The sequence below is a fragment of the Pagrus major genome, chromosome 2 (genome assembly GCF_040436345.1).
Source record: "Pagrus major chromosome 2, Pma_NU_1.0".
NCBI lineage: Eukaryota > Metazoa > Chordata > Actinopteri > Spariformes > Sparidae > Pagrus > Pagrus major.
The window spans coordinates 27,403,645-27,427,141 of NC_133216.1; the positions used below are offsets into that span (position 1 = coordinate 27,403,645).

The window sequence follows — 23,497 nt, forward strand, 5'->3', positions numbered from 1 at the left end:
CCCATAATGTAAATCATTGCATTTTAGGATGAAAACTGGGTTTAAGGTTAGGATAAGGCTAGGTTTGGGTTAAGATATGATTAGACTAGGTTTAGGGCAAGGTTAGTATAAGGCTAGGTTTAGTTTAAGGTTAGAATTACTAGGTCTAGGTTAAGGTAGGATAAGACTAGATTTAGGTTAATGTTAGGAGTGCTAGGTTAAGGTTTGGATAAGGCTAGGTTTAGGCTAATACCAATATTGTTGAATCATTGCAGCTAAATGTTAGCAACCCAGGTCAACTATGTATTTGTTGTCTTGAATACACCCTATTCCTCCCCTGAATGAATGACTTGAATGACTCTCTTTCTTTCTGACTCTACCTGCAGAGTGATGAAATGATGCATTTGGCTGTGTCATGTTCCCCTTCATATTGATTAAAGGATTAACTGTGTTCATTTTTGATTCAGGTTGCCATGGAGGAGTATGTAGCTAATCACTTAGTGTCAAGGCATTAGCGCTTGCAGCCATGGGTTCGATTGTCGTAAATGGCTGCAGTGTTTCCCCTGGGAGTCTCTGGAACTGATGGTCTAGCTTGTTCATTTCTCCACACCTCCCCTGCTCTCCACCCCTCTTCCACCTCTGATAGCCTGCTTCACTTTCAAGAAGAGACGAGCATATCCATCTATTTTGTTATAATGACTCAGGGGCATGTCTCAAGCTGTCAATACATGGATCCCACTCTATTAAGACAGCGCCAGCATTGTATTTCTTCCCAGTGATTGGATGTGCTGCAGATGTGGATTGGGGGTGGGGTTGACACACAGGTGGCACCCCATCAAGACACTGCAGTGATTACCGGAGGTGGTTGCTCATTTAATGCCCTCATCTCTCCTGGTGAAAAACCATTCCATCCCACACACACACAGAGTGGCTAGGGGTTTGAGACATCATTAACCGACCACGGCGGCAAAGCTAGGCCGGGCTAACGGATGGGAGGATGCACTCGATCTTGTGTACCTGTGACATCACGGAGGTCACCAGCATGGAGATATCATCTCTCTAAATTGCGACGTACTGGTGTCTGCCACTTTCGTTACATATGTTATGTATCTAATGACAAGAGAAAGACTACATTTCCACTGCGGCACCAAAGTGTTGCAGCTGGATCACTTTTTGCTCTTGCTATAGAACATTTTGGCAACGCTGATAACAAAATTAAGTAATGCTAAGTGGTCGAGGTGAGCGGCACAAACTGCAGCATCAAGGATTTAAAGGTCAAAAGGCCTCATAAGCTGCAATAAGACTGAATATGAATGTGAGGACAAGCCCCCTCAATTCTCCAGACTCCTCATTAGCTGTCAAGCGTTGTGTTATACCCTGTATTACACATTTATTGGGGTTATGCACTTGTCCCAACTCAGAGAGGGAAATTAGCTTTTTTCATCTGCTTTCAAATTTCTCTCTCTGTCCTGCTGAACGTACTAGTGATTTTGTAGAAATGTAATTCCAAAGCAAGATCTGCAATAATAAGTACCAGTGTGCAAATTGGTCTGTACCTGTGTCACGTTCCCCAAAACACAAGCTCTGTTACCAGACTATCTTCGTTCTAGCAGTGACAGGGGTGACACATACAAATCATGTTTCCCTTTGAAAATTCTTGCACAGCAGCGTCAGCAAGCTATCCATTCCCAAAATGCCATGGTTTGGCATTTAAAGTTGAAATCCAGTATCATTTTACCCCTCACTGTTGTAGCAAACTCATGCATATTTATCACGTCCTAATAGACTAATGTGTTCCCATCTCCCGGCCCCTGTAAATGATCTCCTCCGACTGTATCAGGGCGGTTAGCCATGCTCTCTGGGCTGACACTCATGAATATGCATCCCTGTAGTGTTAGCACGTTCCCAGGTCTCACTAGCTTCTCACGGCTACCCAGCATCTTCAAAAAAGACTGCAAAACAACAAGCTAAAGTTTGGTCCTTTTCCCTCATCACAAAATCTTTACAAGCATTTTGATGAATTGACAGTTTGTTCTGTTGTTATACTATATTAAATCTATGCATTAAAAACATTTTCACAAGTTTTTTCATTACTTCAACTGCTTCCCCTGTTTGTCCTTTAACATCAGCTTATTATTTCAACCATTAAATATGTTTGGCTAATAATTGCATATTTATCCTTTCTTAGCTAACTATCTAACCCCCCCCCCCCCCCCTTACTTTTAGCTAACTACTTTGCCTTGTCTGCAACTTTGGTAGCTAGTTTCAGCATAACCCACATTTTGATAGCTCTGTTAGTTTAGTTATTTTCATCATAAACAGAAATATGTCAAAAAATATATTTATCATCAAACAGAATTTACTCCCACTATATTCCCACGTACCTCTTGGCAGCTGCAGTTCCCCTCCCGTGGTACCACAACTACCCCTGGTTGGGAATTATTGTTTTGGAGTGATAGATGTAAAGTGCAATCAAAACAAGATAATGACATAAATACTGTGCAAGTGTTGAAAATGAAATGACATGCATTTTCACAACAGCAAGAGTCTTTTTTGTGTACTCACATTATAGATTATGATGTCTGGCGACATTTGTCTGTCTGGTTGTTTTGAAAGTACACATTTTAGCATCACAAAGGCTTTTGCTGACATTCAGTGAATAATTGAACTGGTCTGCAATGATTGCTTGATTAGCACTTAGAAAGAATCCACTTTCTTTTCCCTGAATAGAGAGTAATTATTTCTTATGCTCTTCATTCCCCATTAAGCCACATATTATTGTGGGGTTTTTTGTTAAAAAATGATCTTTCACGGGGGCCTATAATTACAGCCTTGCTTTGTGTAATTTTCAATCCACCAACTTGAACTTAAAGTGGACAAATTGTGATTTGTGGCTTTTTCTGGCCAAGCTAAAGAGCACTAAGAAGGAACTGAGGGTTCTAGTTGTTTTCCTCCATCTTTTTTTCCTTTTCTTTTGACCATAAGACGGCAAACAAATGGCAAGTGGGTTGGCATGGTGCCGCACACAGCCCAGGGGGCCGCTACTCAATTATAGGCCTTAATCAGGCCCTCAGCTCATGAACTTTGTTTTGACTTGGCTTTGGATACAGTTTTCTGCTGGCAGCACAGTGGTGGTCATTGATCAAGCATGGCACTGCGCTTTGAAACCTGCAGGGAATGTTTGAAGGAAGAAAAGAACAAAAGATAGAAAACAGGTAGCGGGGGAGATTAGCAAAATGAGAATGTCATAAAAACTGGGGCTGGAGGAGTTTTGCCAAGAACATAAAAAAGAGTGTATGTATTATTGCTGTACTACAATATATCTGTCTGTGTGTGCATATAGAAGTTAAATTGTTCATCTGTGGACAGTTTTTCAAGTGAAAGGAAATTGAAGATGTCTTTGTACGGATGTTGAGACAGATCTGTTGCACCTCATTGAGGAAGTATTTCACTGACATCTCACACTCTGGTTTCTGTCTCCACAGTGAACAAACACAAGCCGTGGATTGAGACATCATACCATGGGGTGATCACCGAAAACACTGACATCGTTCTGCTAGATCCTCCTCTGGTGGCCCTGGATAAAGATGCCCCCATTCCCTACGCAGGTATGGTACATTCCAACCTAATGGCTGTCAACTGCAGGATGATCATAGCAACTGGGCTGAAGCCGGGCTCACTCAGACCAAATGGAGGCAGTCAACCATGACTCAGGTGTTAATCCACACAGGGAAGCGTAGCTGCAGGATATACTTACACTAAGGATATAAACCACATAAAGCTGTCGTGTGATATCACTGTGAAAGGGCTTAAATTGGCTTCATGTACTGTAACTTGCTGCATCACAGCTTTTTTCTTAGTGTTAACCCCGGTCTGTGCTGCAACCATTTAATCCAATAATTCCCAGTGCACACACATCACATACAGGACTCATATTTCATATTTATTTAGAGTGGAAAGTGGCCCAAATAAGCCCCATGGTGGTTGAGGACATTGCAAAAAAAGAAAAAAAAAAATATAAGAGTCAAACCGGATTAGATTCTTCCCACTTTGTGACCATTCCAACTCGTCTAGAGGGTGCCAGCTCTTGTGGGAGGACGTAAGCTGGAGGCTGTTGGCGAGCCCAGCTAGCCCATCTCCCGCCAGGCTGCTAATGTGGCCAAGGCCCTAGCATGGGGCTGCTTCACGGGGCTGGAGCCCACTCACAGAGGCCCTCAAGCTGGACTGGATGGATGGATGTAGAGGGAGAGTGTGTGTGTGTGTGTGTGTGCAGGCGTGAATATGTGTATGCTTACTAAAACATTGTTTCATTGTTTGCTACCCTGTGTGTGTGTGTGTGTGTGTGTGTGTGTGTGTGTGTGTGTGTGTGCTGTGGCATGGCCTGAGGGGGCTCACCGTAATGGCCACCCTAAAGGGAGAAAGAGAGAAAATGATGAGACAGTAGGGAGGGTGGCTGGCTGACCAGCATATGTCCTCTGGCTCTCGACAGACTGACAGCCACACAACAGCAGAGTGCACACACACACACACACACAGCGGGAAGAGCGCGTGGGTATTCCTGGATTTCATGAGTGAGGGTACTGAGAGAGATTTCTCACTAAATTATTAATAAACAAGAACATTAGCATTGGCAGTCTGTCTTACAGCAGTCTTCCTCTTTTTCCCTTCTATCAGGTCTCATTTCTCTCTTGCCACTCTCTTGTTTCCTCTCATCGCCACTTCCCACATTTTTTGTGTACCTCACCTCCTGCCCTGTGCACCTTTTGTGTTACCCCACAGAAACACCAACACACACAATGCAGCAGTCAGCCTCTTTTCTGTATCTCTTAAAGCAGTGCTGTCCTTCCAGGCAGACACAGTTCAGGACAGAGACAGTTATTCAGTTCTCCCACCAAATTGCTGGGGCGGAGTGACAGGGCAGTGCATAGGTAGTGGTGAAGCCTCATTAATTAGGCTTGCCAGGTTTTAATCACAGTACATCCGGAACACACAGACACGAAATGTCTGTCAGTCATGCTGCTGAGCTGGTGATGGCAATACACAGAAACTCCTTTGCTTATAAGCTCGTAACACTGTGTATGATACTGTACACAATTAAAAGCAATGCAGTTATGTTTTGTTTATGCATGTATACCCAGCAGACAACATGTATATTTAGATTAGAAGTTAATGTAACGACTGTAACTGGCCTCTATCATTGTTCCCGGAGGCTGTGGAGGTGTTGGTTGGGAAGCTGCTGTTTCGTGGTAGCTAGAAGTTACTTTAGCAGAGGACAAAGTTAAGACAGAGCTGCAGGAGGACATCAGAAAATACTTTCTCCCTGAAATAAGCTGCAAAAGTCAGTGATTAAAGTTGTGTTTTTCCACAAGTTGTAAATTTGATTTTGTACAGTAACCCATGAGGCCGAGCAGCATCCTGAAATCAAAAAAGCGTTTATTGCAGGATGAGTCAACATTCTTTATCGTTTTCCAGGAAGTTAAAAACTCTAAAATATCATGAAGAATCCCTAAAAATGGCTTTTTGCCATTGTTTGGTCTGATACTGGTGTATAGGTGAGATAGAGAACAAGCCATATGAGATAAAAAACACTTAAACATTGATTTTAATTCCATGGGAAATTCAATAACTAACCATCTGTGCTTCCCTGAAAGCACCTCACACTTCTGCTTGATTCAGTAGGAACATTCCAATAAGCCAGCACACACCCACAGTGTTTCCCCACCAGTCTTTTACATCACTCCGAACCTGTCCAGTAATCCTCTCGGACTGCTGAGCAGGGTGCAACAGTCACCACACTCACTGGTCTGGAAGAACAAGAAAAGTGGTACAGCTGTGTCTGAAAGCTGGCTAAGACTGACATTAGCCATCACCGCAGCGCCACAGCAGCTCACAAGCTTCAAAATCCCACAGACAACATGTCAGGAAAGAGAGTGAAACGCGCTGGTATAGATAGACTCATTGTTTTATGCATGGCTGTGTCTGACAAAGTGCAGGTGTCTCGCCCTAAGAAACAAAGAAGATAAAAAAAGGTAGGTGATCCAAACAGCTCCATGCTATAGATAACAATATCAAGAAAACACACTTTGACGTACATCCTCATCTATACCTAAACCTATTTTTCATTCACAAACGGCGTTACACGTGAATGAAGACTTGTCTGGAGCATATGCTCCTGTCAGGTCTGTCACAACAAATAATTTTATGAGCTGACAAGTGTCGACACAAACTCAGTCAGTCATCGTCTTGAGTTTTTCCATTACAGTGACAACTTTATGTAGAGTGATGTGACAAAACTGATGGAAAAGTGAAACCATCAGTGATGTTACAACTTGGTACACCGAGGCACTATAAGTTTCAGAAAAAAGGAAGTCTGATGGCGGGGTTGGGTGGGCTGTAACTTTCCGAAATTAACAATCCGAGTTTGTTTGTAAGAAAATAATTGTGTTTTTATAGCACCTTGATGGAGAAGTTGTCACAAAGATTTCACAGTGAAAAACAAAAGAGCAAACAGATGTGAAATGCAGACATCAAGCTAAAAGTATAAAAAGAATTATGAATTATACCATTAGGAGAGGAGGGACATCAAACAGCTGCGTTGACATCAAACTCAACCGGGTATCTAGGTGAGTCATAACTTATGTCCTGCATAATTAAATATGTTTGAGTTATGAATGCTTGCTAAGTTAGTGATGTGGCATTAAACAATAGTGTTAGCTCACAATAGCTAGCTGGCAAGGATTCATGACTCAACCATTCTATAACATGCACAACAAAATAACTATTATTTACCTGTGGAGAGCAGCGAACACTCCATGTGTTGTTTGATGTCCATCTTTGTGTTCATAATTGCAGACTGCACACACACTATGCATTAAATCACACCCTGATATTGACACTAATGTGATTGGCGTAATGGAAGGAGACATCTGATAGGCTACAGATCCCTTTTGGAAAAACAAAATGCTTTGGTGCATGAAGCTATGGTAGGTTCAACAGTCTTAAAAAAGTAACAACATCCAAATATGTTTTATGAAAATAGCAAATTCTTCATAAATCTGTGGATTTCTATTGCATATTCAAGACAACAGATATGTGTGTGCATCAGAAAAATACATTTGTGAACCTTCTGATTTTATATGTGGATTTTATTTTTTACCAGCACAGCATTCATTCAAATGGAAACCTTGGTGATTCCAAAAAAGCCAGACCGAAACTTTGCAAGAATGTCGTGCACATCAAAGTCAGGTGTAACAATCATTTTCCTTTTCTGAGACCTAGCTATAAAATGTTACTTTGAAGAATGCCTGTAGCTCCTGAGAAGAAGAACAACTAGTTTACAATAAGCTCACCAGATCTCAAAGAGCTATTGTTTTTTAGAGAGCACAAAGGGACCAATAGAACCAATTACATTTTTAATAAAGTGAGTACAATGATGAGGGGAGCAGGTTTTCATATTACATGCCAGATTGGCAAGCTCTTCTGGTGAAATTAGAAGAAAACTCTCAGGATTGTTGGCCGACAAGGGCAAGCTATTGTGAAAGTGAAATTAACATTAATGAAGAAGAGAAAGTTGTTGCATTCCTAAACTGAAAAAAAAAAAATTAAACAGCAAGTGTTGTATGAGTGACAATTTTAATGATGGTGTCAAACAAGATTTGGCATTATGTCAACACCTAGATACAAGTTTAGAGAAGTATCTAGTACTGGCAGCTGTAACCATGTTAAAGTTCTTGTAAATACTGATAGTGAAGCTGAATGGGACTGAATGGCAGTACTTCATTAACATTGTACTTGAGGATCCACATCACTACAGGGTTCCTATAAAGGACAGATTGATGGTTTAAAAAGGCAGAGATGTATCCAAATTGAAAGAAAAGTCAAATTGAACACAATTATTGTGATCTGAAATTAAAAACAAGAGCAAAGAGTAAGAGTAAAACCAGGATCCAGAGGTCCAGAGTGTGCCCTCTGATGTATGCAGGGCCTGCTACATGTTGAGAAAGATTCAAACTAGAAGCAAAGTCATCAGAAGAATCATCAATATGAATATTAAAATCTCCAAGGATCAACTCAACAGCTTGAAAACACACAACAAAAAAATCATTACATTCATCAAAAAGGAGCTGTTAGGGCCGGGTGGAGGGTCGTTTAAAATAGGCTATAATAAAAGGAATTTGAACTTTAATTAGTTGGAAGTTCAAAAGAAGAGAACTAGCTTCCACCACCGTGGCCTGAAATCCTCGGCAAGCTGATAAAAGTGTAATCCTTTGGGCACAGCTCAATGAGGGGGTGCATGCTCCATTTTCCTCTGCCAGGTTTTGGTCAAAAAGTCTAACTTCTGAGACTGGATGATTCATTGAGCAAACGTTTTGTAGCTACGGAGTGAGCATTCACTGGTGTCATCCTGAGAGGTGTAGAGTCCTTTCAACAGGGGAACCCCAGGGAAGGGTGTGCAGTTGGCAGGGAGACACTCACCACACATGTAAGCTTCACTGGCTGAAGGGAAGGCGATCTCCCCAGGAGAGTCGGGGAAGGCAGTGACAGGGGAGTCCACGGGAAAGAGGAAGTCATGCAATAGAGTAGTCGGATACACCAAGGCAATGTTCATCAGAAACAATCTATGGGTTGGTGACCGATCCAATCTACTGTACCAACCCACAGCACCAGTTTTTGACGACTTCAGCATCAGACTCAGCAATCAACTTACAAATTGGACCTTTACCAAACAGCAGAACAAATAACATAACACATTGGACAAGGGAGGACAAAATGAGACAGGTCGGCAGCGGCAAAGCCAAACATAGAAGCCATCATGCTAGCACGTTTGGAACAGCTATCAACAGTTTGCCTTTTGACACGTTTGGAAGACATGGCATACATCTGTTTCAAGCATTCCCTTTACTTTCTGTCTCTCAACAAGGCAAACAACTTCCTCTTTTGACACTGATTGTTGGCTTTAGCTGTTATGTCAATGCCAGAATACTCCAATGTGAACACAATACCATAAGATACTGGCCTGGAACATATGTATGATAATAATAATACCTATATAGCACCTTTCAAAAACAACGTTACAATGTGCTTTACAGTAAAAATATGTGGTAATATCAAATAAAACCCACATCTTTAGATATGAACAAGATAAAGTTTCAAGATAGTTTCAAAATAACATTAAATACCATCAAATACCAAACAAAAGATTAAAGTGAGTTTAAGAAGATTTTTAAAGGAGGATACTGAGTTCTCCTGCCTGAGATCCTCAGGAAACTGGTGAAACTGGCAAAAGCAAGTCTGGATTTTGGAACCATTTGTAAGGCTCTGCCAGAGGATCTCGTTAGGGGATTAGCAAATCACAAATATAGGCAGGAGCCGAATCATTCAAGGCTTTTAAAACAAAGCGGTAAAATATTGAAAAATTCTCATGGGTAACCAGTGAAGGGCAGCAGGGATTGGTGTAATGTGGATGCGTTATATAATGTGCATTGCAATAGTTATACAAATGTGCTTGTGAGAGCTTTTTATCAAAGGTGGATCAAACTTGGAGGATCAAATAGTTCCTTGGGACTATGTAGTGCTACTGTCCCAACTAGAATACATTTCTACTAACTAGGACTTTCACAAGGTTAAAAAATAGAATCTAAAAAGTGCCACGGCACTTGTCTTGATGGAAGCTACAAACAAGCATTTGTGGAGCGAGGATTCATTTGCATTTGTTAAGACTTGATTAATGGAATGGCTGCATCACTCAAGGGAAGTTTCAATGCTATGAAGATTTAAAAGTACGCTGTTCATCAGCAAAACTGCATTGCGTTAAAAAAACTATGTCGGTTGGGACAGAAGTGTCAGCCCAAAATAACGTGATAAACAGCATTTACTGCTAATATTTGTGAAGTAAATGTTGTTCTGTTGTGCTAACTATCACAACAGCCAAAGCTTTTGGTTGAGAACTACTGTACTGATGTACAAATGTAAATGATATGCCAGAATGTTCACTTTGCGTCTCTTTCGAGTAGAACTATGTTCTCTGAACTTCGCAATGGTGGATAATGAGTGAGACTAGCTTAGTGGTCCATTAGGTTATTAAGTTGAAGTGGCTTTTTAAGAGGCTGCTACCACTGTACTGAGTAGGCTTCTAAAGTGCCGGGTTTGCAAAGAGAATGGGCAAAAGCTGTGTGGAGTGCCTTTATTTAACACCTGTTTACCTGCCTGCCAGTCACCCCTGGTGTGCTATTGTCACACATGTTCACCGACACCAACGCTGTCTTGAGATGTGGGTGTTGTGCCAGAAGAAATAGTATATTCATGTGTCAATCCTTCTCTTTCATTGGTCCCTGGAGCCATACGTGACCCACGTATGCATCATGCTCAGTCAAACAGCACTGGCAGTTTTGACAGGTTCACAAGACCTCAGTGTGCCATATACACATCCACTCTGCATAAATGATGTGTTTCACCCTTTATGTTGGCTTACATGTGTCAAATGCACACCAGCTTTTCTTAATCTCTGAATGAGTGAGGACTTTTTTTTCTCTTCTGTGTTCTGCGATTATTCAGCGTGAATAAGAAATCAGACTGACAGCAGGAATCAGTCTGTTCCTGCTGTCTCATCTGATGTCTGAACAAACAATGTATCTGAATTCTAATTTTACTGCATTACTAAACCGTGCCTCTCAAGGCATTAATAATAATCAATTATCTCTGACCTTGGCTTTCTTTGGAGAACCCTTACAGCCTCGCATTACTCCAAAAGCAGCAGGCGATATCGTATCGTCACTCATTCGCTTCCATAAAGTAAATAGATATGTGTAAACATACAGGCTGGCTAATGTGCGGTGATTAATTAGCCTCTCGCTGTCTGTCTGATTGGGAAACAGATCTCAAGCTAATTACGAAAAGTACTTCATTAGCACGGTAGCAGTGAGCTCAGTATAGTGTGTAGGTGGAGAAGCACCTATACTGCAATGTGTTACTAACAACAGAGGAATGAGACGGGTTTGTTTGAAAAGTTAAATATGTTTTGTGACTCACAGATTGGATAAATGTGTGGAAATAAACAAGCATCATGAGTAGAGAGGATAAAGGTTAGGGCTATAGTCAGTGCCAGTCTTTGTAAGAGATAATGGATTCCTATAAACGTCCTATATCCAGTTTTAAAGCATATACACATGTAGACAGGGCGAATCAAACGGCTGCAGTCTTACTCTATCTTCACAGCTTCTAGAGTCAGCTACCTGCTTTACTTAAGCTGTCTATTTGATCTAAGTGTCCTATAATTTTATCACTTTCATGAGGGAAAAAAGTAACAAATTATGCCAAAAGCCCCTCAGTGATTTCATCATGTGGAGTCTAAAAATGACCTCATCTTCTGTCAAACTGTATAAATGAAAACTGCAAGTCACTTTTATCCGTGCGTATCCCCATCGAAAAAATATAGATGTGAAGTTAAAGAAGCTTTCTGATCAGAGACCCTTTATGCCTTTTAAAGCTCATTTCATGAGCTGAATGAAAATTTGGAAGGGCCAGGGGGCTGCTTTTAATAAGGCAACAGTTTTTTTTTATCCTATTTTTTTTTTTCCTTTTTCAGCAGGTGCCGCTGTGTCAATTCCCTCAAAAGCCTCTACTTCAAAGCTGTTGCTTAAAACCATGATTAAAAAAGTAACAGATTGAAATAATTTTGTGGGGAGATAGTCTCTTAAAAAAGGGGTTGGATCTGAAAAAAAAAAAAAAAAATCCTCTCCACAACAAGGCTGTCAGATGGCTTTAATCCATCTGTGCTTTCCGTTCAGGCTTTCCCCCCGACTGCAAATTCAGCTCCTCCTTCCTCTTTTAGTCATTTTGCTTGTATTCTGACCTGGAACAAGCCCTCACTTTCTTTCCTCCCTCCTGTGCGATCGCACTCTTTTTTCATCTTTTCTCTAATAATTTCCACCTGTCAGATTTCATCCAGCTCCACTGCGTTCAGGGGTGTGAGTGGCGCCCTTTGTCCTCCTAGAGACTCAACACTGTCCACAGGTGATGCACCGTTTTTCCAAAGATGACAGCTTGGTCGTTCTGAAAGAGTTCTGTGATTTATTTTTTGATAAGGTGAATGAAGAAGCAATAAGAAACAGATGGACGGAACAATGTTTGTCTGAGATAAGGACCCAATGCTAACACAGCAAACTGTAGAATCAAACTCAAGCACAGTGCTATTCAGAGATCTGAGATTCTGTTATTGGTGAAAACTTGTTTCTGCAGACTTTTTGAGCTGAAAAGCACGGGCAGCATAATGACTATCTTGCTTCTGGCATTCAAAGTGCCTCAGACTTGAGCTTCAAGACAATGGAGCCATCACTCTGCCATTGTTCACATACTCATTTATTAATGAAGTACTGAAATGCAATCTGCTTCCTCACTGAACCACACAGATGAGGGAAATAGTCTTTGTAATGAGATTTTTTTTTCTAGGCTTTTAGCTTTTTTTGTCTTTTGATGAGTTACAGAACTGTCAGAGGGGGGCAAGCAGAGTTAGCACCACGACTTGTTCCTTTGTTCACTCAAAAGGAAGAATAAAAGGAACATGTTTTAGGTTCCCTTGAATACCATTAAGCAGATTTCCAGTCAACTACCTCCTCATCCCACTGAGAAGCAGAATAGCTTGAGTGATGTGGTTGCTTTTTAACTGAGACATTCACTGCAATTGAAATCAGAAACTGACTTGTGAGGCTTTGTCCTTGTCCAAGTGCTTAGCATGTCTGAAGTGGGTACATTTGCTCCTGCTGAATCTGTTCCATTGAAATTCTGCTATAATAGGTGGCCACTGCTCTACCCAAGGAGTTACAAAAGTTGTGTTACAATGAAATATTGGAATTACGAAAAACACACTATGAATCGCCTCCGCAAAGGAGGTTATGTTTTCATGCTGGTCGATTGGTTTGTCAGCAGAATTTCACAAAAAATACTTAACAGATTTCGACCAAACTTGGATGGAGGATGGGTCTTGGCCTTGAATAGACTCCATTAACCTTTGGTGCAGATCCAGGTAAAGTTAAGGATCTGGGAAGTTTTTCTCACTTTCATTAACATTGCGACATACAGAGCTTCTTTCTCAACATATTCATGAATTTCTCAGGGGAGAATTCATGGATCTTCTCAAGACCCTCTTGGTCTTTTTGAACAGCTTAACAGCTATCCTTTTATATTAAAATGGTACAGTGTGGTGTTTTTGTCAACGAACAGACCATGTTCACCAGATAGAAGCTGATAGTTTTAGTTTTTAGTTTTGCTAAGTCATGCTGACAAAGCTTATCCACCGTATTCTTAACTCCCATGATGCCTTTCATGAATTATGGATGGAAAGAATGAGTAGCACAATGTGTTTACAGCCATCCATTCATGCATTCATCTATCCATTCACCCATACAGACTAATATAGCTGATATATGGCCAAAATTAGCCGATCACAGATTTCTCGTATCAGCTTATAGGTTGCCCGTTACGTACCAATATAATTTTTTTAATGTTTTTTAGAGATTATAACAGAGAAAAAGATGCTTGGATAAAATTGTATTAATTCCGAAAAAGTTTACTGTTTCAGTACACAGTGTCATTTTCGAGGTTTAATTTATTATCCTGCCTCCATTGTCATGATGATCGATAACCACATTTGAATGAAAAACGTGTATATCGGTCGATATCTTGATATCAGAATGTTTTAATCTAATATCAGTATTGTTCCAACAAAATCTCTTGATATATCTCCATATAGATATATCTGCCATCTGTATTTGTTGACGAGTATTCGAGCCTCTAGGCCTCCAATTAAAGTGTCAACAAACTGTCATAAGTGTTACTCGTGGGAACAAACATACAAGGAAGAAACCCAAAAGTCTTCTCTGAGTCGTCACAGTCTGATAGAGAGACGGATGTTGTTTGAAAGACTTCCCACTGAAGTTCAACTCTCGAAGCAGCACTCCATGAGAGCGATCCATGTTTTAGCAGTTTGTCAATATCACATTCATCACTTGCCAGTACATCGCTGCTGCGCTTCAAAGACCAAGACACTGCTTTTGATATACAACTTAAATTTCGAGGTTCATCCTGTCTACCCTTGAATACTTGTGTTTTTCATTGCGAGAATCTCTGATCTGTCTCCCAGTCCTATCTCCAAATCATCCCATCTGACTTTCAGTCCTCTTTCTGTCTGTTTTCTGAAGAGGACCTCCCTTTCTCTTTGAATTCTGACAGCTTCCTCTCTGCTTAAACCTCCCCCCTCTGTTTCTCCCCTCCAGTCGTCCTTCTATCACCCAGTTTTTCTTCCTCTTTGTGGGGATATCGCAGGCTGGAGCCACTGTGTGTGCATGGGTCAGACTGAAAACAGCGGTTTTGATTTGGTGACGCACTGAGACACTGTGCTCTGTAAACAACTTTTATAAAAGCCTCGCACAGACGTAGGCTGTCGATCTTTGCAAAGAAATGTGGAAAGATTCAAAGCATTCAACACAGCGACACAGGCGCTCCACTCCCCTCCTAGATTTACCTTGGTGCTTACTTATTACTCACTCCCTCTTTCACTTGCTCTAGATTTTTATCGAATGGGCAGAATCTCCACACAAGGGCGAGAAATTGTCTGTCACACTGAATAAAAAAAGCAATGAACTGCTGTTATTAAGCATCACCCAGGAGAGCATGGAGAAATGAACATGTGAATCAAGGGAAAATCTCATTTTGATAGAAACGTAACAGACAGTCAGAGCTTTAAATGTAATACTGATCTCCCATCCATATTCACGGAGTTAATTCCTGGACGGCCGTGGCCCTCTGGCTCTGTATTTCAGAGAACATCATCCCACCAAACGTCTCACGGCCTTAATCACCTGAAGGCGAGAAAGAAACCATTCGCTCCCCCCTCCATTATTTTTTCCCATTAAATGGATAGCACACATTTTTCTAAGTACATGAGGAATTCAGGGTTTACGCATCGCTGTCTAGGGAGTCGCTGCGATGCTCGCGCTCAGAGGCCCACTTCAGCCTCATCAGGCTCAGTTTCCTATCTCTGCACTGGCGTTTTATCTTCTTTTCTTTACACGTCATCACCGCTAATATCATTTCCACATGTTCGCTCGCGTGTAAATCAAAGACTCAATTAACTGAGAGAAGGCTGGGTGAGCCGGTGGAGGTGGAGGCTGGGTTGCACCGGGGGGGAAATGATCGCTGAAGACAGAAAGAATATGATAAATTGAAAAAAATGAAGAAAAAAAAAACAACGTCAAAAAAACTTCACTTCACTTAGGAGGAGATGTGCCCCTCGTGACTGGTGACACGTGGGAAGAAGGCGTTTTTGGAAGTTATGCATGAGGTGGGATTTTCCTTTTCTGTGCTATAATGAAATACATACACAAACCTGACACATAACACGCTTGCTTGGTAATTGATGGCGGCCTTCTAGCAAACATGAAAAACTGGATGCTTTAAATAAACAAAGATTATACAAAAACATGACAGGGATAATTAATCGTCTCGGATCACTCCGGATGACAGACAATATCCAGGAGACTGCACATCAAGGTTATTTACCTGGAAGGAGAATACATTAAACACATTAGGTTTATATTGCATGAGCTGCTTTTTGCTTTTGGTCCACATACACACATGCTCAAACCCACACATAGAGAGATGCTTCTGGCTGTACACATTTGCAGCTGTACACATTTGCAGCTCAACAAGGTACCCTGAGAGAAAACATGACCCCTACAACTCCATGGAATATTCATGTACTATGAGAATTAATCCTCATGAATTACAATGATCCCCTATGGTAGCTGACTTCAGACACTGGCGCGTGCACGCTTCCAGTCCGTAAAAACAAAGCCATTAGATTTACACCAGGAAGAGTAAACATGTTCCTCTGAACACGGTAGAATTTGGAGTGCAGAACAAAATACAGTTATCTGACAGAATGGGAACAGCAGGAGCCTCGAGGGGGGAAAATTGCTGGCTCCAACCTCATAGTCATAGAGGTTTTAAAAGGTACAAACAAGATGAGTCGCATGAGTATTGAAGGGTCTGGTTCAGATGGGAGTAATTGGGTATAGAGCGAGAAACAGAGATGCAGGGGGGAATGACAATGACAAGACAGAGAGTCGTCTTATTTCTTTTTACCTCTTCCAGCTGGTATAGATAGTCTTGTAAGTGGCATGTCGCAGGACCTTGCGGTGAAACGCTTGCAAAATTACTGAAAATTAAGTGTACAAGATTGGCCACCAAAATCCAATCTGCTCCCAGCCTCAGTCATTTTGTAAAGTTGACGATGCCTGGGAACTTGTGACAGTCCAATTAAGGACATTTGCATATCGGGAAGCTTAAATTATTGTCATCCGCTGGAGCATAAAATGGGGGCGCAACGCAGGAGGAGATAGTGGAGATCTGCACTCGTGGACCACGGTGGAGTATGTGAGGGGGTGAGACAGAAAGAGAGAGAGCTGCTTTCATTAGCGTACATGCAGTATTATTGTACATATTCCCTATACTCATCCCCGAACTCGCTTGTCGTCCTTTATTGTCCGCAGCTATCTTTCTCTTCTAATACCTTCATTCCCTGTTCCAGTTGAGGTCTCTGCCTTCCCTCTCTAAGCTTTCTGTCTTTCCTTCATCCTCAATCCGTCCATCTTGGTCACCTCTTTCTTCCAATGCAGAATTTAGCATTTAGCCAATATCAAAAAATTTCAATCTACATAAATGGACCACATACAGTAGGTGTGGATCAGGGTTGTAAAATGCTCCATTACCAAGAATAAAAGTTGATTTTTTTTCTCAGCCTCACACTGTGAACTCGTATTCCTCTCACTCTTTTCCCATCTTCGCCTCGGGCATGTGCATAGTTTGGCCTTATGTCATGAAGGCGCAACCAACAGGAGGTACAGCACAAGCAAAGGTATGGCAGGTGAGAGACAGAAGCAAGGCCTTACAAGGAATGGCTGCAGGCTGTACATACAGGCCGCATAAGATATTTTTGTCCATCTTTTACTCTCTGTCTGTCTCTCTTTCTCTTTGCACCACCTCGCCTTAGCATCTCACCTTTATATGTGTGTTTCAGAGCCCAGCTGCAGGCATTTAAATCGCACTTCAACAACTGCCTAACTGCATGGCATCTGACTGTGCCAAGAGTCCTAATGTGGCTGACCCCAGCGTGATAATATTCACCGCATGCCAATTTTGTATAATGACAAGCTGCATGTGGATATCTGAAGAGAGAAAAATGCTTCTGACATAATCACGCTCGCTTTTTGTGGCATAAAGATGAAGTGGCAAACTATAGTCTGCTCCGCACTGGAAGTTATTTATGTGCACAGTGACTCATGGTATGCTGAAGTTTACTGCATCAAAGGTGAAGTGGAGTGCAAGGCAAAGGGACCGTACAACAGTTCCCTTCGGGGGCGCTGATGTTATCAATTTTCTGCTTCATCACATGCCCATCATTTTATCAGCCATACACAAAGCTGACCTTTTGTCCTCCTGACATACTGCTTCTCTGAGTTCTTGGCTGTTTTAACTCCAAACTCACTAAGCCAAATGGAGTCACAAGCCGTAAAGTTAACACGGCTGAGTGTCAGAAACTTTAATGAACTGCAGAGTAGCAGTGTAAAGACACTGTGATGTTTGCAGCCCAGCGTTCTTAGGAATTAACTACATCTTGTTCAGACATTACAATTTATGACAAATGCCTTTGTGTAGTGCCGGGGCAGTGTGCCCTTCAGAAATGTGGTGGGAGGGTGCCAGGCCCTGACATAAGTGCTTTACATAGAGATACAACATGACAAAAGTGCATGTGTGCGTTCTGTTCTGTTTTCTTGCTGAAATACTTCCTCACCTTCTGCTACATTAAACACAACCAACAGTGTGTGCAAAACTTAACAGCAGTACATTCAACCTACAAAATGATGCACGACGTTGGAACAACAGTTCACTTTAAAGGTGACACTACATGTGGGAAAAAAAATGTTTTTATGCACTGGTCAATATTGAGATTTGGGGCCATTGGAAGTTAATATGCTTCCTTAACATGTCTTCTTTCAGTCTAGTGTAAAAAAAAAAAAGGTCCAAAATACACATTAAGGTGTTTATTTAGTTCAGTTTTCTGTTCTGGAAATGTAAGCAAAATAATTAGTGCTTATTTATCCTGAATAGCACTCAGTAGAGCTCATACCTCTGCTAAGGCCCCAACAGTCCCCTTTAATTCAATCAAGCCTAATCAAATATCCGATTCAATAACTTTCTATCACTCTAAAATGTTAATTGCCCATAACAGCTTAACTATAATTAAAACTCACCAGATCAAGTATCTGCATCGCATACTACTCACTCATGAATATCAGCCACCTCAGGGCTCCAGACCACATTTTTCACTGGTTGCACTTTTGCACCTAACTTATGAGGTGTGCACCAGAACACAATTTGGGTACCCAATAACACATTTGAATTGAATTTCTTAAAAATTATGTAAATGATTGTAAATAGGACTAAAGATGCACATCCATGTTTTTCCTTATTTAAATTATAGCACATGCAACAACAAATTTCAGTAACAATATTTTTATATATTTTTTTAATCTGACCTGCTGAATATCAGGCTTACCGGAGCAACCGATGAAAGCGTTTAGCCGCACCTGACAGATTTTCTTGTGCATGCGTGACCAAAATAGTTGTACTCCGGAGCCCTAAATACCATGCATTATTCCCTGAAATATTCATGAAATGTAGAAAAAAATCTTACCATGTTAAAAAAAGTGAGAACAATTCCTCGACCTGTCTCTTTATCCAGATTCACACTGGGATCACTCCATCCAAGTTTAGTGGAAATCCGTTCAGTAGTTTTTCTGTAATCCTGCTAATATAACCAAATCATTTCAGAAAACTTGCAAAGCAAAATATAATTGTCATGTAAGTAATCAACTGGTGAAGTTTCATACTCATATCTATCAGTTAAAATGTGTGTCTTACCTTAAATCCAAAGAAAAGAACACATTTTTCTGACAGTCGTGCTGGCACATTTAAAAATGGCGGCACAATAAGAAATCCTGTCATGTTGTATAAATGAATTCAAACGGACTCGCCAGGCTAAGTAGAATTAATCACGTGAAAGTCACTTTTCCTGCTTTCTTGGCAGCACACTCAGCAGTATCAGTATAATACATCTTGCAGTCCTTTTCAATGGATGGCGCTGTGAGTGTACATAGTGTGTCCTGAGGCACTGATGTACGCAAATAGTCCTTGATTGACACTTAAGAGCTGCATCATCCCGATGAGACAGTCAATGGGAAGTCAACCTCCCAGTTGAGAAATGTGTCTGATGCTTTTGAGGAAGCTGAAGTACTGTATTTGTTTGAGATTTCAATCTCTGAGTATCTTGGAGTCTTGGAACAGGTTATTACGTCCTGAGATTCGTACATGCTCAGTTCATCACTGAGTCTATTGCAGTGCCGTTGCAGATCAATAGATTCTGTTTTACACAGTTGAGTCGGATCAGAAAGAAATCTTTTCAAACAACAGTATTTGTGTTAAACAGGTGTGGGGAGCGAAGGAGTCTGATCAGCCATGAAGTTAACTGTTATATGGGCTTGGTCTTGAGTCAGAGTGCGCTCGTCTGGGATGTTAATGGATGAAGGAATAACCGGTACATAATTTATTTATTTATTTATTTTTTTTGTTATTTTAAGTAAATTTGGGTTAAAAGAAAATTGCACTGGTGTCCTTTATGAAGTGCAGTGCAGACAGCAAGTTTGTAAAGATCAGAGTGGTGAATGGGCATTGTAGCATGTCCAACACAGAACACAGGGATTTAAACAAAAGTTTTCATTGGATGTAAAAAAAGAAAAAAAAAAAAAAAAAAAAAGTAGTTTTTTCAGAATTGTTCAATATTGGTGTCCTTGTCTGGCAGTAATTTTTTTCGGACAACTGTCACTAGTTGAGCTGTTACATTTTGTGAATCCATTTTGTTGTTATGTAGCTCCATATTTCTAACACTAAGCGACATTGAGATACATCTCACACAGCCACAAATGAGGCTTATTGAAGAAGCTTGTAAAACATCAGTCAACGTCAGATTTCAGGGTCAATGTCTCATAATCAAAGAGCAAGAGCTTCGAACCATTTTACAGAGAGAACTATTTAGTAGAAGAGGCAGACATTTCTGTTTCTCCACTGGCAGCTGACATCCAGAATCTGTGGTCAAGAGAATAAGAAAAAGAATCCTTTTTATGATGTCTTTTTTGTCATTTTAATACGGTGCAGACAACCTTTACTGAAGAACTGCTGAGTAATCTACAGTGTCTCAGTCGCACAGCAACACATCTATGTGGCAAGCAGCCAACTTGGTGGTCAGTATAGAGGCGCGTGACATTATTAGCCCAGTTGTCACTCTTGACTACACCATTCACTAATGTTTTCACAGCTAGGTCAGGTCCTCGGTGGTGACGCTCAGTGATATCTTGGCAACTTCAGCTCAAAGGGCTGACAGTTAAAAGCCTGACCTGGCACTGGGATGCTGTAGACCTTCTTTAGTTTTATTAAAAGCTGTTTCTGAACTTGTGCCAGAACAACATGCATTAACATATGAAAGAGGAGTACTCACTTAAAGAGATGGAAAGTGGGGTTAGAGGAGGAGGTTCAAGTATTTTTTTCTCCCTCTCTGTGATGGCAGGTCCTTTGCAATACCTTCAGATGTGGTGTTTCGGAACAGGTACGAACACTTAAGCCTTAAGCTGCGCTTGACAACACATTAGTGTACTGAAACCTTAAAGTAATAATCTAAGTAATAAGTCACTATCTATTATCGAATGAGGTAGCACGATGCTGATTGACCATATATAGCCCACTGATTAAAGCGTTTGCAATTGCAGAATTACAAACTGAGTGTCTGTGGTGACATTCCTGGGAGATATCACAAGCAGCCACAGTTACGCCTTGATTCCACCATGCACCTCTCTATGATGTTGCGTGTGCCACATGGTTTTATTTGATCCCCCATGTGGCTTCATTTCATGCCTGCCTGTTTTTTTCCGTAATTTTTCCTTTATTTTTGTGCTACCATGGGTGAGAAAGCTATGTTGTGAAATGGTTTCTTCTTTTGTCTGTTTTAATTGCGTTTTCTTGTTGTTACTTTCAACCTTGTTGTGTTGTAGATTCCGAGTCTACACAGGGTGTTTTAATTTGAAAATTGATACTCAATGCTGTTCCAGTGTCTGACTTCCTGCCTCCTCCATCTGCTCTGTGCAAATTTAGACAAAAATAGACTAGGCGCACTTTTCCCTGTGACTTCTCCGCAGGGAAAAGTGGAGGGCCTATTCTGAGACACTTCTGAAACACACTTGTCAGAACCATGAGCATTGTCTAGAACGCTGTGATCAGCTCCAGCAGCCGCATTGTTGTTGGAATGTGATGCAGTGTGAAATCTAGAGGGTTATTGATGTGTTTTCCATCACCTAGCATTGGTTGGTCCACCATAGAGGGACCGTGGGCCAACAGACTCGCTGTCTAACTCACTTGTGTTTGAAAGTGGACAAACCAGTTTCTGCTAGCGTTGCAAAAGGCTGTAGATAGTGCAACCTTTATGATTATGGCCATAGGTGCGAAAACAGCTGAGAATCCAAACAAATGAGCTTTCTCTCTCTGTCTCTCTCACTCTCTGACTGAAGCTTGTCACATGCTTTGTGACATTAAGTGCAGTCACACTGTGCGCCTGCCAACACTTTTACTCTACTATTATGAAGTAAATGTCAATTGCACAATGTAATGGCTGTGGAATAATGTCTTGTTCTGATTCCCTATAAACCTCACTTTCACTACGCTATTTTGTCTGCCACCAGCATGAAAATCTCCATGAAAATTGAAGGCTGACTGGCGATCCACTGGCACTATCTGCCAGTCTATCTGCTTTCACGTCTCCTTTATAGTCTAAATGAACAAATAAAGTCACGCCTTGTCCTGTGTTGTCGGTAGTTGCCACTCAGAGGAAAGAAGAAACAATCCAGTCCTCTGTGCGGCAGTGGTGCCAGCAATAATACCAGTCGGGCGGTGGGAAAGTTGTCTGTTTCTACTTTAAAACCCACGATGTCTAGAAAAAATTAATAATAACAATAATAAAGAAGAAATTAAAAGAAACCTCCTCCTTAGCAAAGCACCCCTCCTGAAGAGATCTCTCCCTATTTCACCAACACGACTGCAGATTTCGAATGCAACCACATTAGCTACTCTGGCATCCTGTGAGAAATCCACTTTCCCAAAAACACTTCCTTTGTGTCACTATGCAAAGCCACGTTGCAGCCTGTTTCAGACTCATTTAAAGGGGTGGCCTGTTCTTGATAAGTAATCGTCAAGTGTCTGAGGGTTTTATCTTGTGCATTTAATCACAGGCTCAGGCTTTACAGCCCAGATCCTCCCCTACCTCTCAGCTTTCCCCAAATAAAAAGGACGGCTCATTTTCAAGGAGCACCTTGTGGCTTATCAGAGGTGATATGCTGTCTTCACTTCCCCTCAGGCCTGTAAACTGAATACATTAGTAATGAATCACTCTGCAACCATACCCAAGTGGACAACAATTTGTGTCCATCCTTATCTGCTCACTCTGTCTCTTCCACCACCCTTATGTGAGACCTACGGGATTTCTGGGAGACACCAATAGGTAGAAATAGAGGGGAACCTGCTCGTATATTATTGTCAGTGGGGATGAGAGCCATTTAAATAACCGTATGTGTGTCAGACATGCAACATAACCCTGCCCATCAGCATTATTGTAGTTTATTAGGGTAGCACCTTGGCTGACAGCTGAACAATTGTGTTTTACTTCTGCTGTTGCCCGATAGTGTCATTTTCATGCTCCTAGCTCTTCCCTGTCATTTTCCCCTTGCCTGATCCCTTTTGAGATACTGACGGTTACACACAGACCGAGGAATGTGGAAAAGACTCGCTGCAGCTCACTCCCTCATTGGAGCTGTCATACTTCATTGAAATGAAAAGCCAGTGGGAAGCGTAAGAAGCTGAACCAAAGAAAAGAATAAGGAGGTAAAAATGTACAAGTGAGAGAAGCAAAGGGTTCGGGCGTTTATCATCATCCACTTGACACACAGGAAAGGCGACAAGCAGCAGTGATAAAAGAGACATGGAAAGTGATAAATGTGGCTGTAGTGTAAACTTTAATGGCCCAACCTTGGATGAGAGCAATTTGCCAATATTTAATTAACTGTAATGTGATCAATCAGAGTGTTAAAGGATGGAGCTGTTCCGGTGGGGCACTCTGCCAGCCTCACTCATCCTATAGCTCATTTAGCCTTGAGAAGGCTCCAAGGAAATACAGCAATCAACAAAAGCGGCTGTGGGTTGTGTCTGGAGGATCCCATTGTCACTGCACTGACAACAGCCATATGTTTTTTCCCTTGTAAATAATTGTCGATGTTCTGCCATTCGTTTTGGTTGTAGGCCTGTATCACACAGGGACACTGTGTGTGAGATTAATCTTGCAGGCTTTTGAGATTATCTTTCTTTT

At 41.3% G+C, this 23,497-nt stretch overlaps 1 protein-coding gene across 1 annotated transcript in view; it reads left to right on the forward strand.

Moving 5' to 3' along the window:
- Positions 1–23,497, forward strand: part of LOC141020305 (calsyntenin-2-like) — a 250,036-nt gene that overhangs the window by 88,278 nt on the left and 138,261 nt on the right. Inside the window, exon 2 of the mRNA XM_073495380.1 lies at positions 3,420–3,587. Coding sequence (XP_073351481.1) covers positions 3,420–3,587 — 168 coding nt within the window. The remainder of the gene's footprint in view (positions 1–3,419; positions 3,588–23,497) is intronic.